At 37.3% G+C, this 14404-nt stretch overlaps 2 protein-coding genes across 4 annotated transcripts; one reads left to right on the forward strand and one right to left on the reverse strand.

The window, feature by feature from the left end:
- The first annotated feature begins 12 nt into the window (after positions 1 to 12).
- On the forward strand, positions 13 to 8054 carry LOC140989977 (eukaryotic translation initiation factor 2A). 3 transcript variants are annotated; one of them, XM_073459559.1, is made up of 14 exons: positions 15 to 165; positions 601 to 1012; positions 1096 to 1282; positions 1682 to 1916; positions 2018 to 2086; positions 2623 to 2724; positions 2824 to 2864; positions 4761 to 4894; positions 5567 to 5630; positions 5708 to 5804; positions 5892 to 6016; positions 7531 to 7553; positions 7630 to 7743; positions 7820 to 8054. In XM_073459559.1, exons 2-13 carry the CDS (start codon positions 621 to 623, stop codon positions 7718 to 7720), a joined length of 1560 nt encoding a protein of 519 aa, XP_073315660.1. In that variant the 5' UTR covers positions 15 to 165; positions 601 to 620; the 3' UTR covers positions 7721 to 7743; positions 7820 to 8054. The 3 variants fall into 3 exon arrangements, with proteins under 3 accessions (XP_073315658.1, XP_073315660.1, XP_073315659.1); XM_073459557.1 differs by lacking the exon at positions 7531 to 7553 and having other exon boundaries at positions 13 to 165; XM_073459558.1 differs by having other exon boundaries at positions 7630 to 8054.
- A 1307-nt stretch (positions 8055 to 9361) lies between these two features.
- LOC140989341 (putative pentatricopeptide repeat-containing protein At3g23330) lies at positions 9362 to 11236 on the reverse strand. Its single transcript, XM_073458543.1, has one exon. The coding sequence runs from the start codon at positions 11185 to 11187 to the stop codon at positions 9433 to 9435; it is 1755 nt and encodes a 584-aa protein (XP_073314644.1). The 5' UTR covers positions 11188 to 11236; the 3' UTR covers positions 9362 to 9432.
- Between the last annotated feature and the right edge of the window lie 3168 nt (positions 11237 to 14404).

Consider the following 14404-nt stretch of genomic DNA (forward strand, 5'->3'; position numbering starts at 1 on the left):
TATTGGATTAGTTTCCAAAATAAATAATTGGATATATATTAAACATGCTTTATAAATCCCCACTCTTCTGGCTCCTCCATACCTAGAAACCCTAACCCCATTGTTATTGACTGTCCAGTTCAACGGTGCGACGCTGTCGGGACGGCGAGCTTGTCTTCGTCGGCGGTAAATGCGTTATGTGTTGTAAATTAACGCATTATGTTGTTCGTCATCTGAAGTCCGCAAGATTAGTTTTTGATGTTTTTGAGCCGTGCACTTTTTGATTTTAAGTCATAAGGATTTGGAAAATCGGATGTATGAAATGAGAGCAGACTAAATGGGTTGTTCAGTCTTGGTTGAGATGAATTGAGCTTAGAAAATTCTCTAATTTTTGGATTAAATTTGTTATGCTTAAGCTGTTGGTAGTTTTTAATCATTTGTAGACTGAATTTGGATTTGTTTACTGTGAAGTCCATTGATGTATTATTCAATTACCAAAGTTTAATCTTAGACGTAGTCTTTTGAAATTTGAACATGAAATTAGCATGGCCAATTTGGTGGTGTCTGAATTTTGACTTTTGAGGACTTCAATAATGAATAGTTAATCACCATATATCGCAGAGAATTGTATTTTTTCCCTTATGGAAGTTGCCGACCCCTCAAAGTTAGACATATTAGTAAGAGATCCAGAGGGTTTTTCAATTTGGAATGGACCTCCATTTATCAATGGGCAACCTAGCATCAAGCATGATAAAGTTTTGTGCACCAGTACAAAGTTCAGTGAGGATGGATCGAAACTCACAGTTATGCGATCAGACTCTTTTATTAGCACATACGATTGCAAAAGCTTTAAAGAGATAAGATCTTTGCAAGTCCCGAATGTTCTTGCTTCCAGCATATCTCCATGTGGAACTTATCTTCAGACCTTTCAGAAAGCTATGTCGCCACAGGATAAGAACATGATTGTGTGGAAGATAGATACCGGTGAATCTGTTTATCAGATGTTCCAGAAGAACATGACAAAGGCAACATGGTAATCCATATAGTATGAAGTAATTTTGAAATTTGACTGTTGGAAGGTTGAATGCTTGCTCATTTGGTACTTGGTTTTATCAGGCCCTCTATTTGCTTCAGCTCTGACGAAGCTGTTGCGTGTCGTTTGGCAACAAATGAAGTTCAATTCTTTGACCCTACTGATTTCTCTAAAGGAATCGTTCATAGGGTTAGAGTGCCTGGAATAGCTGCATTTGAACTTTCTAAGACTCCTGGATTGTATGTGGCAGCATTTGTTCCAGAATCAAAGGTTTTCATTTATTGACATCGGACTCTTAATCACTATTAACACGTTAATTAGTTTTGTCCATTTATATTATTTTAGTTAATTCCTTCAATGTTGAAATGGTTTATGCAATACTTATATGTATAGCACCTGAATTTCATGGGCTAAATATCACGCACTGTGGTTTTTAGAGTGCAATTTGTGGTGAAGCCTTTAGAGAGGATGCTGTCCGGATTGCTGATGATTAAGTAGTTAAAGGGGTTGTCAGTACTCACGAGCATGGGAAGATTGTAAATTTTGAAGCACACGATGGATTATAATGATTTTTTTAGTTATTGTTTAATTAACATATTCCATGGAGTTTATATGTGCTGCATTAATGACGAAGGTAGCGCACATCTTAGCTGCTTACTGTTTCTCCAGGGAATGCCAGCCAATGTACAAATATTTACCTGTGCGAAGGTGGTACAAAGTCAACCTGTTGCTCGACGAAGTTTTTTCAGATGCTCATCGGTGCAACTGAACTGGAACCGTGGTTCCACCGGGCTTTTAGTAGTTGTGCAGTCAGATGTTGATAAAACCAATCAGAGTTACTATGGAGAATCAAAGTTGAGTTATTTGACGACAGATGGAACTCATGAAGGACTAGTGCCACTTCGTATGTTTCATCTATATCTTTCCGTTCTTTGGCTAGAAGATTCAGAGAGCCATATATTCTTGTTCTAATATCACTCATTTTTGGCATCAATTAATTGTCAGGCAAAGAAGGCCCTGTGCATGATGTTCAATGGTCATATACTGGTAATGAGTTTGCAGTTGTATATGGATGTATCCTTATTCTTCTTTGGATGGATTGAACTTGTGTTTTCCACTTGCGAAGAAGAGGAAGCAACACAAAAAGAGTTAAGCAATATGAACATGTAATGATAGAACATAATGGATTTAGTGGCATTTACTTTTGGTTATTGGCTTGTCCCTTGTGAGATTACATTAATTTTCCTTTTTTCCCCATCTCTCCTGTGTGCTTTTGCTGTTGATATGTATGATTTCCTAACTCCAGAGAAGGCATTAGATGTATGTCGAAAGTGGTCTTGAACCAATATAAAGCTAGACAACTTGCGGAAGCAAAGACACTGAAAATACCATCCTTATAGAAGTGCAATACCATTATAGTTTCACAAATTCAGTTGCTTCCCAGACATGCCAAATGTAAAATAGTTGATATCTTTTTCAGGGTATAGCCCTGGCCCTCAATTAACAACAAAGAAGTAAACTGAGATTTGTGTCTAAGAAATCTAGCAAATTAAGCGCGGATAGCACGTATTTCTGTCTTAGAAATTTTCATTTTCTTGACTAAAGTTCAGTTATGCCTGCAATGGCAACTATATTTGACAAGAAATGCAATCCTTTACTGGAGCTGGGTACCGGTCCTTACAATACTATCAGATGGAATCCAAAGGGAAAGTGTATCCTTAATTAACAATGGTATTCATTTTCACTTACTGCTCTCTATTTTCCTAAAACAATATTTTCCATCTCACGTTCCCTTAAAAACTTGTATATAGTTGTATGTCTGGCAGGCTTTGGGAATTTACCTGGTGATATGGTATGCTCTTTCAGTGATTTTCTTTTTTCATTATTTGATGAGTTCCCTTGAAACTTGCCTTTTCATCCTTCCGCTGCTTTGAAGTTACAAGAATTCCTCTCTGATACCTTACTTTTTTAATTAACTCAGTTTTCAAAATCGAATATGCAGAACTATTATGTTGTAGTACTTAACTGATACTGTTATTTATTTATTATTATTTTTTTGATTTGTTTTCATTACTGGCAGTGTAACTGTACTCCAGATCATGACCGGGAACATACCATACTTAATTTTTGTGTAAGGTTATACTTGGTTGAAACGATAGATAAGCTAGCAATATGTTATACTGTTATTATTAAAATGGCTGGATAGAAAGAGGAATAGTTATAGATACTATAATATTATGTAGGTTTGGCTGATTAAGATTGAGATAATGATTCAAAGATTGAATCATTTCTTTACTCTTCGAGTATTATATATAATGTCATGTTTAGTTTTGCCAACTAAGACTGAGATTGAAATTATGATTTGAAGATATAATTTACATACGATTTTCTACTTCATCGTATTTCTTTTATAAATTCCACTTTCACTGTACATCTTCTTTTGTAGCTTCACCAAATTCGGAACCGAATTTTCTCTTCAATATTCCTCACTTTCTTACTAGTATTTAAGGTAAATACTTAAGAAATAATTGACTGTCAATTCAGAAAAGAAAGAAGGGACTGCCAAAAGTGCAAGCATATATTGGGGTTATAGTTGTGATGATAGGGGTTGTGGTAGGTTTCATTTGATCTGAAGATTTTCAAGATTATGGAGTAGTTTGGATGTGAAATTTTAGGTACATGAAGATATATCCAATTTGTCGCCTTAGCTACCTTCACCACCTATGCTAGCTGGGTTGCTGCAGTCACCAGCTTGGTAATTTGAGAATGATAGATATCAGACTTGTCAGTTCCGAGTTCCTACCTGAACTTAGAAGTCTTAACAGCAAATCCTGGTGAGGTTGGGTGAGGTAATGAAAATTATAGTTAGCTTTGACCAAGTGGGTGAAGTTGGTGGACCTATATATAAAGATTGTGCACTTCCTCAAAAACCTTGGCTATGATAATTCTTTAATATAATCCTATACATATGTTATAATATGACCCTTGGCTGTGATAATATCTTCTTCATTATGATTCCTGTACATTTGTTGTACCATTATATGTTTCAAAACAGTTCATCCCCTTTAATATAATCCCTCAAAGATCGTGCAATAATTTTTTTTCATGAAGTTATTGTACATTTGTATTACAATCATTATCATTTCCAAAACAGTTCAATTTGGCTTATACGTGTGTTGTTTCGCCAGTTCTTGGATGATCTTTATACCGAGATCCTGATCTAAGGGTGGACAATTGATCTAAAGCTAAGTTAGAGTTAAATCACTGATAGGGTTTCTTTGAACCACGGAAAAGTTCCTATTTAACAATGATTGTGTAGATGCATGACTAAAATTAATTATTACAATTTAGTTAGAATAATTTTCTACGGTATTTATTTTAATATTTTTCTCCTATATAAAGGAATGATTCTATTTTAATCTAAATGATAATGAGAAGACTTTTAGCTTTTGCACATTTGTTCGTGAACACGACATTTTTTGTCGTCTTGGAGGGCTTCACTTGGTACATCCTCTACTCAGCCTTATGTGATGCGTTTTTAGGTTCTTGCCAACTTGCCAAAGTGCAGATGTTTGGATGCAAATTTTAGCTGCAACAGTATGATTTTGTAACTAATAGTTTTCAATGAAACTATTCAGTTGTTCGTAAATGCTTCGCTTCTAAAGCTTTCCCTGTAATTGTTCCTAATTTCTATTACTTATTCCATTTCCTGTGTTTTATGATCAAGTCAATTCAATTTCCTGTTCAGGCTTTTTGGGATTATTCGGAAAAGAAGAGGTTGGGAACTACAAAAGCTGAATTATCAGTGACGAGTGAATGGTCTCCAGATGGACGGTTTTTTATGACTGCCACCACAGCTCCAAGGCTACAGGTTGACAATGGGTATGGTTCTACTTTTCCTATTCTCCTTCTATTCCATCACATGTTTTAGTAACTGAATGCAAGTTTCTTCAAAGATCTCGTTAAAAGCTTCATAAAGGATATGTGCTGTAAAGCTAGTTAAATACATTGGCAAAACTGGCATTTTTGTGACGAGCCATTGAATTTGATTAATATATGTCCTCATTTCAATTAATGGCTTTCAGATGTGAAATGATTGTAAACATGTAGCATATGGTTCTCATGCTATGTTTTGTTTCATCAGTCATGAAATAGGCAAAGAAACACTCTAGCATGGTGCCTCAACCAGTGATGACATTTTTATTTGTAATGTTACTGCATTAAGTACAAATAAAACTGCGTGCCAAAATATTTGAGAATGAATATACACATCTATCGCTGTTGAAGCATTTGTAATACAAATATAGTTAGTTTCCTCATAAGGCTGTAACCTTGGACCACCACATCTTTGAAAGCCAACCTCTCTAGCAATCAGCGAGCTGTTGCCACATTAAAAAATGTAGGTGTTTTAGATGATTTTGTCTTCTCTGTATTGGATTAACCATTAGATTTAAAGTATCGGGTCTAGATGGTTTTTGTGAGTGTTATTTTCATGCATTTAACTTTAAAATTAAATCCGTAATGTGTGTTTCTCCATTCACTGTTTTGTTGAAGCATCAAAATCTTTCACCACAATGGATCGTTGTATTTCAAGACGATGTTTGACAAGCTATTCCAGGTAAGTACCTTTCATGCTGCCCTGCATTGAAATTATATACCCTGTCATCTCACATGCTGTGCTCTATATTCACACAGGCAGAATGGAAACCAGAGTCACCTGATAAGTTCGGTGATATTGCAGAAACTTTGAAGGCTCTCGACTCTTTGAAAATGGAAGACACGACAAAACAAGGTTTTTCATTTTAATCATGGTACACAATACTGCATTTTTTTCGTTTTTAATGGAACATTTGGGTATTGACGTGTGGACTGCTCTCAGGACAAAGTTCAAAAGCAGGTCAAGTGTCCTCAAGACCTGATGCTTCTGCTGCCAACCCTCCCGTACACAAGCCCGCTGCTTATCGCCCACCTCATGCTAAAGCTGCGGCTGCAATTCAGGCGGAGGTACTGTTTGTGTCAATTTTAGGAAAAATATATTTTACTACCTTGCTAATCAACTTAAGACCAAGCAGCCTGGAGATATCCGAAAAGTTGACAAAAGGTCCCAACCACTCAGACCCATTCAGTAAATGGGATCTTTATGGATGGATGGAAAACGATGGTTGCACCCATCAACATAGAGGCAGGGGGGTAGCTGCCCCCTTAAATTTTGATATGAAAAAATACCCCTAAACTTTTAAAATTATACACATAATTATTATTAATAAAACAATAGAATATCTTCTAAACCCCTCGACCATTAACCAACATCACACGTTTGACGAGTGAAAAAATTATTTTTTATTCGTTATTATTATAATTCATCTCTGTTGCTCTTTGTTGGTATTCCAACCAAAGTCTTCATCAATTAATTGAATGGAAGATGAATATTTGAATGATAGTTTAATTACTTATATTAAAAAATATATATTACATAGCTTTTCGAATGCAGTTATTGTTAATTATTTTAAAAAAATTCAAGTCATCGAGGACATTGTAAATTAAATCTGAAATTAAAAAATATTCTTTATGGAATTACATGAATTTAAGACTGTATGGCACGAGTTACAGCTAAAGTCGAGTTCCGTAAAGCTTCAGTTTGGAGAGGAACGACTTTTCCAGGAAAGTTATATAGGATTTCATATGGAATTGACTCTCTTGTTGGTGTGTTCGACGAGTAAAGTCATAATGGATTTGAGTCTACTTTAGCTTATGTTTTAGTGTAGTGAAATCGTTTGAAAAATAATAATAACTCAAGGAAATTCGTCTATGTTGTTTTTTTCGCAGATGTTAGGCATGTTACATGTTTTATATTAAATTTTAAGGATGAATTTGATTGGACTTACAATAGAAACCCAGGAGTAAAGTTATCGATTTCCACCAATCAAGTATCGAAGACTTGGATTTGCGTTTTGGCTACGACCTTGACAAGTTCTTTGTATTATCGATAAACTGCCGTTTAAATCTGGATATTGTCAACCAACACTGAAATCATTCTTTTCTGTATTCAACATTTACTGTGTTTCTGAATTGCATACCTTCACTTTTAGGAGTATTATTTTTTTGAGCAAACTCACAAGAAAATCTGAGAGCTGGAAACTGGTTGAATACTTTTAACCGGGTTGTCTTATGTAACAACTTTTTAAAAGTCTGGGAGATATTAGTGGGTATTATCCTTCAATATCATTTGAGAATTTACAAGTCTGCGGCCAACATGTTCTCCTTTGCTAATGTCTTCGCCTCTTTGGACAGAACATACAACCTCTTGTTCATGATTGTTGTACTTGCGACTTTCAGCTGCGGTTGATTGCTGCAACTGACTTTGAACTCCCTGCTTTTTTGTTTATCCTCCAAAGTAATATGCACATGACCTGTTTATGGCCCGAATTCTCAGATTTGGTCATTACAATGTATGCATGCGTGACTTTTGTTTGTCATTATATTAAAAACTGATCTTTCAAGTATTTTTTTTCATGCAGCTGTTTGGAGGAACCCCTCCTGGGTAAGTCCCCAAGGAAATTTTTCTATCTGCTAAGCATTTAGATTTGTTGCTGAATATCCTCTGTTTGTCAACTTAGGGAGATGAGCAAGAATGCATCGAAAAACAAGAAGAAGAGAGAGAAACAAAAAGAAAAGAAAGCTGCAGAAGCTGCCAGTGGGACAACCTGACTGATATCCTAGCAGAAGCTAAGGTGAAGCAGTTTCGGCGAACAAGTTATCAAAGTCGAAGCACTCTTACTTTTTGGTGCTAATTTAATGAGACCATAGGTACTTGCATCAAACCAGATGAAATTGTGCCTCAACGGGGAGGCATTTAAGGAGTTTGTTTTCTACATAGAGTAGAGGCGATGCAAATGTGTTGGGTATTCTGTTTCTTGATTTCTTGAAATTCTAAACATTTTAGCTTCATACAGGACATGCTTACCTCTCAGATTTTTTGGTTGCATCCAAACTGTAATTTTCATTTACAATTGTATCATTATCTAAGGTTAAGAGGTTTAAATAATTATCTTATTTATAATTTATCTATAATTATACTACTTTATCTACTTTGTAAAATTTCTGAAATTATTAAATATAATTTTGTTTTTATTTAATTTTTTGAATATTTAATTCATAATATATATTTGTAATTTATTTATAATTATCATATTTTATTTATTTTTTTAAATTACTCTAAATTTTTGAATATTTGATTCATGACATCATCATAAAAGCAACACGATTGTTCTTACTTTATTCCTTATTGATAACCATAATATAATTGATTTATTTGCTATTCGTATAAATTAATAATAATATTATTGAAAAAAATAAAGTTTTCCTAAATATAATGACTTTAAATAATTTAAAAATGATATGTAGGAAATTGAAAACGAAATAATTTTTTTTAAAGGGTCACAATTTATTAAATTTTTTTAAATATTATTTAATCAAAAAACCCCATGAAGATTGATAAAAATAAAAATAAAAAAAGTTCGATCTTAACTTTTTTACACAACGTTCTACTTGATGCTTGACGTTATTCGAAATTTCGAAGGTTATCTTGATCTTCGAACTTTGTGTCTGTTTAGTTGAACTGTCGCCTGCACTTCTAATTTTTTAGCTTGCTGCATGCCATAGAGATATCAGGAGGAGCAAAGATATTTCTGGATTTCGGTTGTACTAAAAAGTTTGGTCGCTAATTACTAGAAACCCAATATAAGTGGCCGGTGGTTGGTCTATAAATTAGACACTGAATTATTGTATGATATTGATATCTAAATTAGCTATCGAAACAATAAATTCGTAAGCTCCAAATAGTGTTTTTCTTGCAGTTGATAGAACTGAGGCAAGTAGATGTATTGATTTAAATGGTGGGACTGGGCTCTTCCTGCTTTACTTGGGATGTACTAAAGATGAAGCTAAATCCAGTAGTACAATTTGTATTTTCATTTTGCTACTCCACCAAAAACGCATATATTACAACCAAACTGACTCCATAGAACTGTAAATCAAGTGTCCTTGGAATTATTGATGTATCTTGCAATCAATGCTGAGGAACTATCTCGGCTGCATTAAACAGTGCAGAATGAATACATACATATATTCTACTCTCTGCAATTATATTTTTCATGGCAAAATAAACGTTGGCCACGCCAAATATCAATCCACCACTGCGTTGTTTCATTTGGAAAATTGCTAGTCTTTTTCATGGAGGGGATAGGTGACAATTCCATGGAAGCAGAGGGAGAAATACCTAAACACTTCGAAAGCTCCTAATGCAGTCTCTATCCCCATTTTTTTTATGTTCACATGCAATGAACCTCAACATCTGAAGAACCTCAACTTCTGAACTGGACTTGCCACATGCTCCTGAAAGCTTGACTTTTGCTCTACAGCTAGATCCAAGATTGACCTGGAATTTTTTTAACCTCCCTTTCATGCATCAAACTCCTTAACTGAGCGGCCTCGTCCCAAACATGGTTAGCTGAAAAAGTATTTGATAACAAATGATAAGGATCGCCTTTAAAGGGCTCCAGCTCAAACAGTTTCTTCGAAACCCAATTAGCCATCTCAGCATTTTTATGAATCCAGCAAGAAGATAAATATGCTTTCCAAACTTCCTGCAAATGAGAAATCCCGGTCTGATAAACAAAATCTTTGATCTCTTTCAAGTGACCCCCTCGGCCCAAGAGATCTACCATGCAAGCAAAATGTTCAATCTCTGGCTGAATGTGGAAGACTTCTATCATCATTCTGAAATACTCGCAGCCTTCTACTATCAAACCCGCATGGCTGCATGCTGTAAGAAGCCCTACAAAACTCACTGCATTAGGCTGAATCCCCTCACTTTGCATCAACTCAAAAAGCTGAATAGCTTCTCTTCCCCACCCATGGTTGGCAAAACTCTGTATCATTACACTCCATAGCACAATGTTCCGAGTTTGAGTTTCTCTGAAAACTGAGCAAGCATCATTCAACTTTCCACATTTTGCATACATGTCAATCAAAGAGGAACACAAGATGATGTCGTTTCCATGTCCTAATTTGTGTGTACGAGCATGAATCTGCTGGCCAAGCTCCAACAGGGCAGTTTCAGCACAGGCAGTAAGAATGGTAGTGAGAGTAGACAAATCTACCTCAAGTTGCCCATGAATGATGGACTTAAAACATACCAAGGCATTTTTTATCATACCTTGTTGAACGTATCCAGCAATCATTGTACTCCAAGAAACGGTTTGAGCCTTTTTATCATCATGAAAGCCCTCAGAACATCTACTCTGCAATTCACCAAAAACCACAGAAGCCTTCTCCATTTCCCTGCACTTACAGTACATATCAATAAGTGAAGTGGTGGCATATAAATCTTCATTTATTCCAATCCGAAGTATATGACAGTGAATCTGTCTACCTAGTTTCAAGCTCTTTAATGAAGATGCCAAAATCAATGATATAGAAAAGGTAACTTTATCAAAAGTGGGTCCAAATCTCGCCATCTCATAGAGAAGAACCAATGCATCTCCCGCAAAACCATTTTGCAAAAGTCCGTTAAGGATAGTATTCCAACTCGCAACACTCTTAAATGGCAATCTCTTAAAAAAATCAAGAGATTCCTCCATCTCACAGTTGCTTAGATGAGCAGCCATCACTATGTTCCAAGAAATGGGATCTTTATCGTCCATCAGTTCAAATAATTTTTTCACACAAGCAAACCTACCAAACTTAGCATAAAGATCAAGAATCGCATTGTTCAAAGGGACATCCACGTCAATCACATTTCTGATTATCCAACCGTGGATCGCTTTCCCCATTCGGACCCCATCATCACCAACACATACACAACACTTGATAACACTTGACAAAGTGAAGATATTGGGGGCAACAATTCCCTCTATCTGCATGTCACTGAAGTAGTCCAAAGCAGCCCTGTGATACCCATATCGAGATAACTCAGAGATAAGAATAGTCCAGGTTTTAACATCTCTCTCAGGAATTTCGTCGAACAACTTCGTGGCGGACTCAAAATGGGAATCTTTCAAGTAAAGGCGTAAGAGATAGTTACCATGATGTAGCAGACCGCCATTTTTTATGTAGTTAGAGTGGAAGATATACGCACATGTTTTTATTCGAGAGGGAAACAAAATCTTTTTCATCCAATTTCTGTTTGATTCTTGTACTTTTAATTAACAAATAATATAGGAATTGTTAAATTTTAAAATGACAAAACGAGTTATGATTGGTGATATAATGAAATTAAATCAACTTCTTAATGAATTAAGAAGAGAATAAAATGTCAGTTCCGAATAGAGAATGAGAATAAAATATAAAAAATTTAAAGATACAATAACTCAATATGTTTATGAATCGAATCCGAGTAATATAATACTTCTTTAAGTAAATGTGAGTTGAAATGAGCGGTTTTACGGTTGAAATGTGAAAGGAATGAATGGTAAAAATGAAAAAAAAAAAAAGATGTATATATTTTTTTCTGAAAAGTTATTTTCATGCACGTGACAAATTTGATTTAATATAATAACTTGTAAATCATGTTAGTCAGATAAATTATACTGGATAAACTAGCATGACAAGTTCGCCCAGAATATGCTTATAGGAGAAAACTAGCAGAATAGAATGTGGGCGACCGTCCTATCTCTGACACCAATCCAAGTGGTTGACAAAGTCAGACAGGCGGGATGTGATTAGTGTATGATTTGACATGTCAGAATGTAGCCGCCCTACTATAATTAGTAGGTAGCACGCAGATCGAGGTCATCAATACATTCCCTACTATAAATACCAGGTTTCATCTTCACATTTAGGATTCATTTTATGGCCTACACTCTTACGCCAATATCACAACTATCGCTTGGTTACATTGGTCTTTTGTTGAGTCATTCACTGACTTAAGCATCGGAGTGGCCACGCCGGACTCCCCTCCGGCGCCCATTCACGAGTTCATCTCCTTGTGTGCAGGTTACAGCTGGAGCCATCTTACAGAGATATATCTTCATCACAGATATACTCTCCCTTGCTCTTATTTCCTTTATTATCTTGATAGCAGATCCGTTGGAGCTCCTTACCCAGTTCGTCCATTTCACCCGGATCGCATCATTGGCGCCGTCTGTGGGAATTTGAGCTCAAGACGTAGATATGGTTTCCATTCAAAAATAAGCCCAACTCTGCTTGGCAAACATACAAGCCCGACCAGCTCGGTATTCAGATCTTATCTGTGGATTTCATATGGGCACAAAGCTCAGCAGCTATCTCGGATTGGCATGAAGGGCATTTGCTATGAGTTCAGTAGCATACAGCTATATTACTCACCTAATTTAGCTCAACCAGAGAAGTTTCACTCTATCGGAAATGAATTCAGATTCAGTATTTCCAGGTTAGTGATTTGGTTTTTAATAAAACTAATATAGCAGGAGAAGCAAAAATCTTTTAAAGTCCGGGAGGCACGAGGCCCCGGCACATTATCTTAAGCCCGGGAGATTTGAGGCCCCGACACCGTATATTCAAAGTCCGGGAGATATAAGGCCCCGTCACATTATTTAAAGTCCGGGAGGTATCAGGCCCCGACATATTGTCTAAGATCCAGGGCACTACACCCTGGCTCGAGGAACCACACCTCGATCAACAAAAAGCCCAGGGTTCTAAAACCTGGCTCAGGGCTCCGCACCTCGACCATTCCCAAGTCCCGGGACATGTTCCCCGGCCCAAGGCTCCACCTTGGTTATCTACAAGCCTAGGGCTCTCAAACCTGGCTCGGGGCTCCGCCCCTCGACCATTCCCAATTCCCGGGACATGTTCCCCGGCACAAGGCGCCGCACCTTGGTTATTTATAAGCCCAGGGTTCTAAAGCCTGGCTCAGGGCTCCGCTCCTCGACCATTCCCAAGTCCCGTCACATGGTGTCCGGCCCAAGGCTCCACACCTTGGTTATTTATAAGTCCAGGGGTCCATACCCTAGCTCGGGGCCCCGTACCTCGACCATTCCCAAGCCCCGGAACATGTTCCCCGGCCCCGGGCTCCGCCCCTGGGTTATCTATAAGCCTAGGGTTCTCAAACCTGGCTCGGGGCTCCGCACCCTGGTTATCTATTAAGTCCAAGGATCCGTACCTTGGCTCGGGGCTCCATACCTAAACCATTTCGAGCCCGGGAGACACGAGGCCCCGACATCTTATCTCAAGTCCATGAGACACGAGACTCCGGCTCCTCATCCCATCTCTGGGAGACATGAAGCCCCCGATGCTTTTATAAAACCAGATTGATCATCTCTTTGGGAATCCAAGCGTGACTAATCGGGACAGCGAGTATGACTCTAGCCCGACTATTTAAGGGATGTGTGATGATACCCCTATAAGAGCCCGGGTCATGGATGACCCGGGATATCAGATGGATTCCCAAATCAGGGTCAATCTGCAGGATGGATTCTTCTGAAATCGGGCAGGTGCAAGTCCGGGCTCTACTCCCCGGGCAACCAGACGCCCGGACTCTTATATAAGCCCCCGGTAGGCATTCTAACCGAGCCACCTCGATATGAGCACCGCACTCGAGTACACTAGTAGAATAGGATGTGGGCGACCGTCCTATCTCTGACACTAATCCAAGTGGTTGACAAAGTCAGACAGGCGGGATGTGACTAGTGTATGATTTGACATGTCAGAATGTAGCCGCCCTACTATAATTAGTATGTAGCACGCAGATCGAGGTCATCAATACATTCCCTACTATAAATACCAGGTTTCATCTTCACATTTATGATTCATTTTATGGCCTACACTCTTACGCCAATATCACAACCATCACTTGGTTACATTGGTCTTTTGTTGAGTCATTCACTGACTTAAGCATCAGAGTGGCCACGCCGAACTCCCCTCCGGCGCCCATTCACGAGTTCATCTCCTTGTGTGCAGGTTACAGCTGGAGCCATATTACAGAGATATATCTTCATCACAGATATACTCTCCCTTGCTCTTATTTCCTTCATTATTTTGATAGCAGATCCGTTGGAGCTCGTTACCCAGCTCGTCCATTTCACCCGGATCGCATCAATATTTTTTTCTGAAAAGTTATTTTCAATGTGCACGTGACAAACTTGATTTAATATAATAACTTGTAAATCATGTTAGTCAGATAAATTATACTGGATAAACCAGCATGACAAGTTCGCCCAGAATATGCTTATAAGAGAAATCAATCTCATTTATCATGATCCAATTACTCATTTATTACATCAATCAACAATAATTTGGAGAAAGATTGAGGAAATTTAATGAACTTTATTAACATTATGAGATTTTTTGATGTAGAAATATATTTATATTTAAATCTAAAAAAGTAGAGAAAACCAGAGTTAGACAAAAACTTGT

This window comes from Primulina huaijiensis, chromosome 12, assembly GCF_012295235.1.
Source record: "Primulina huaijiensis isolate GDHJ02 chromosome 12, ASM1229523v2, whole genome shotgun sequence".
NCBI classification, from domain to species: Eukaryota; Viridiplantae; Streptophyta; class Magnoliopsida; order Lamiales; family Gesneriaceae; genus Primulina; species Primulina huaijiensis.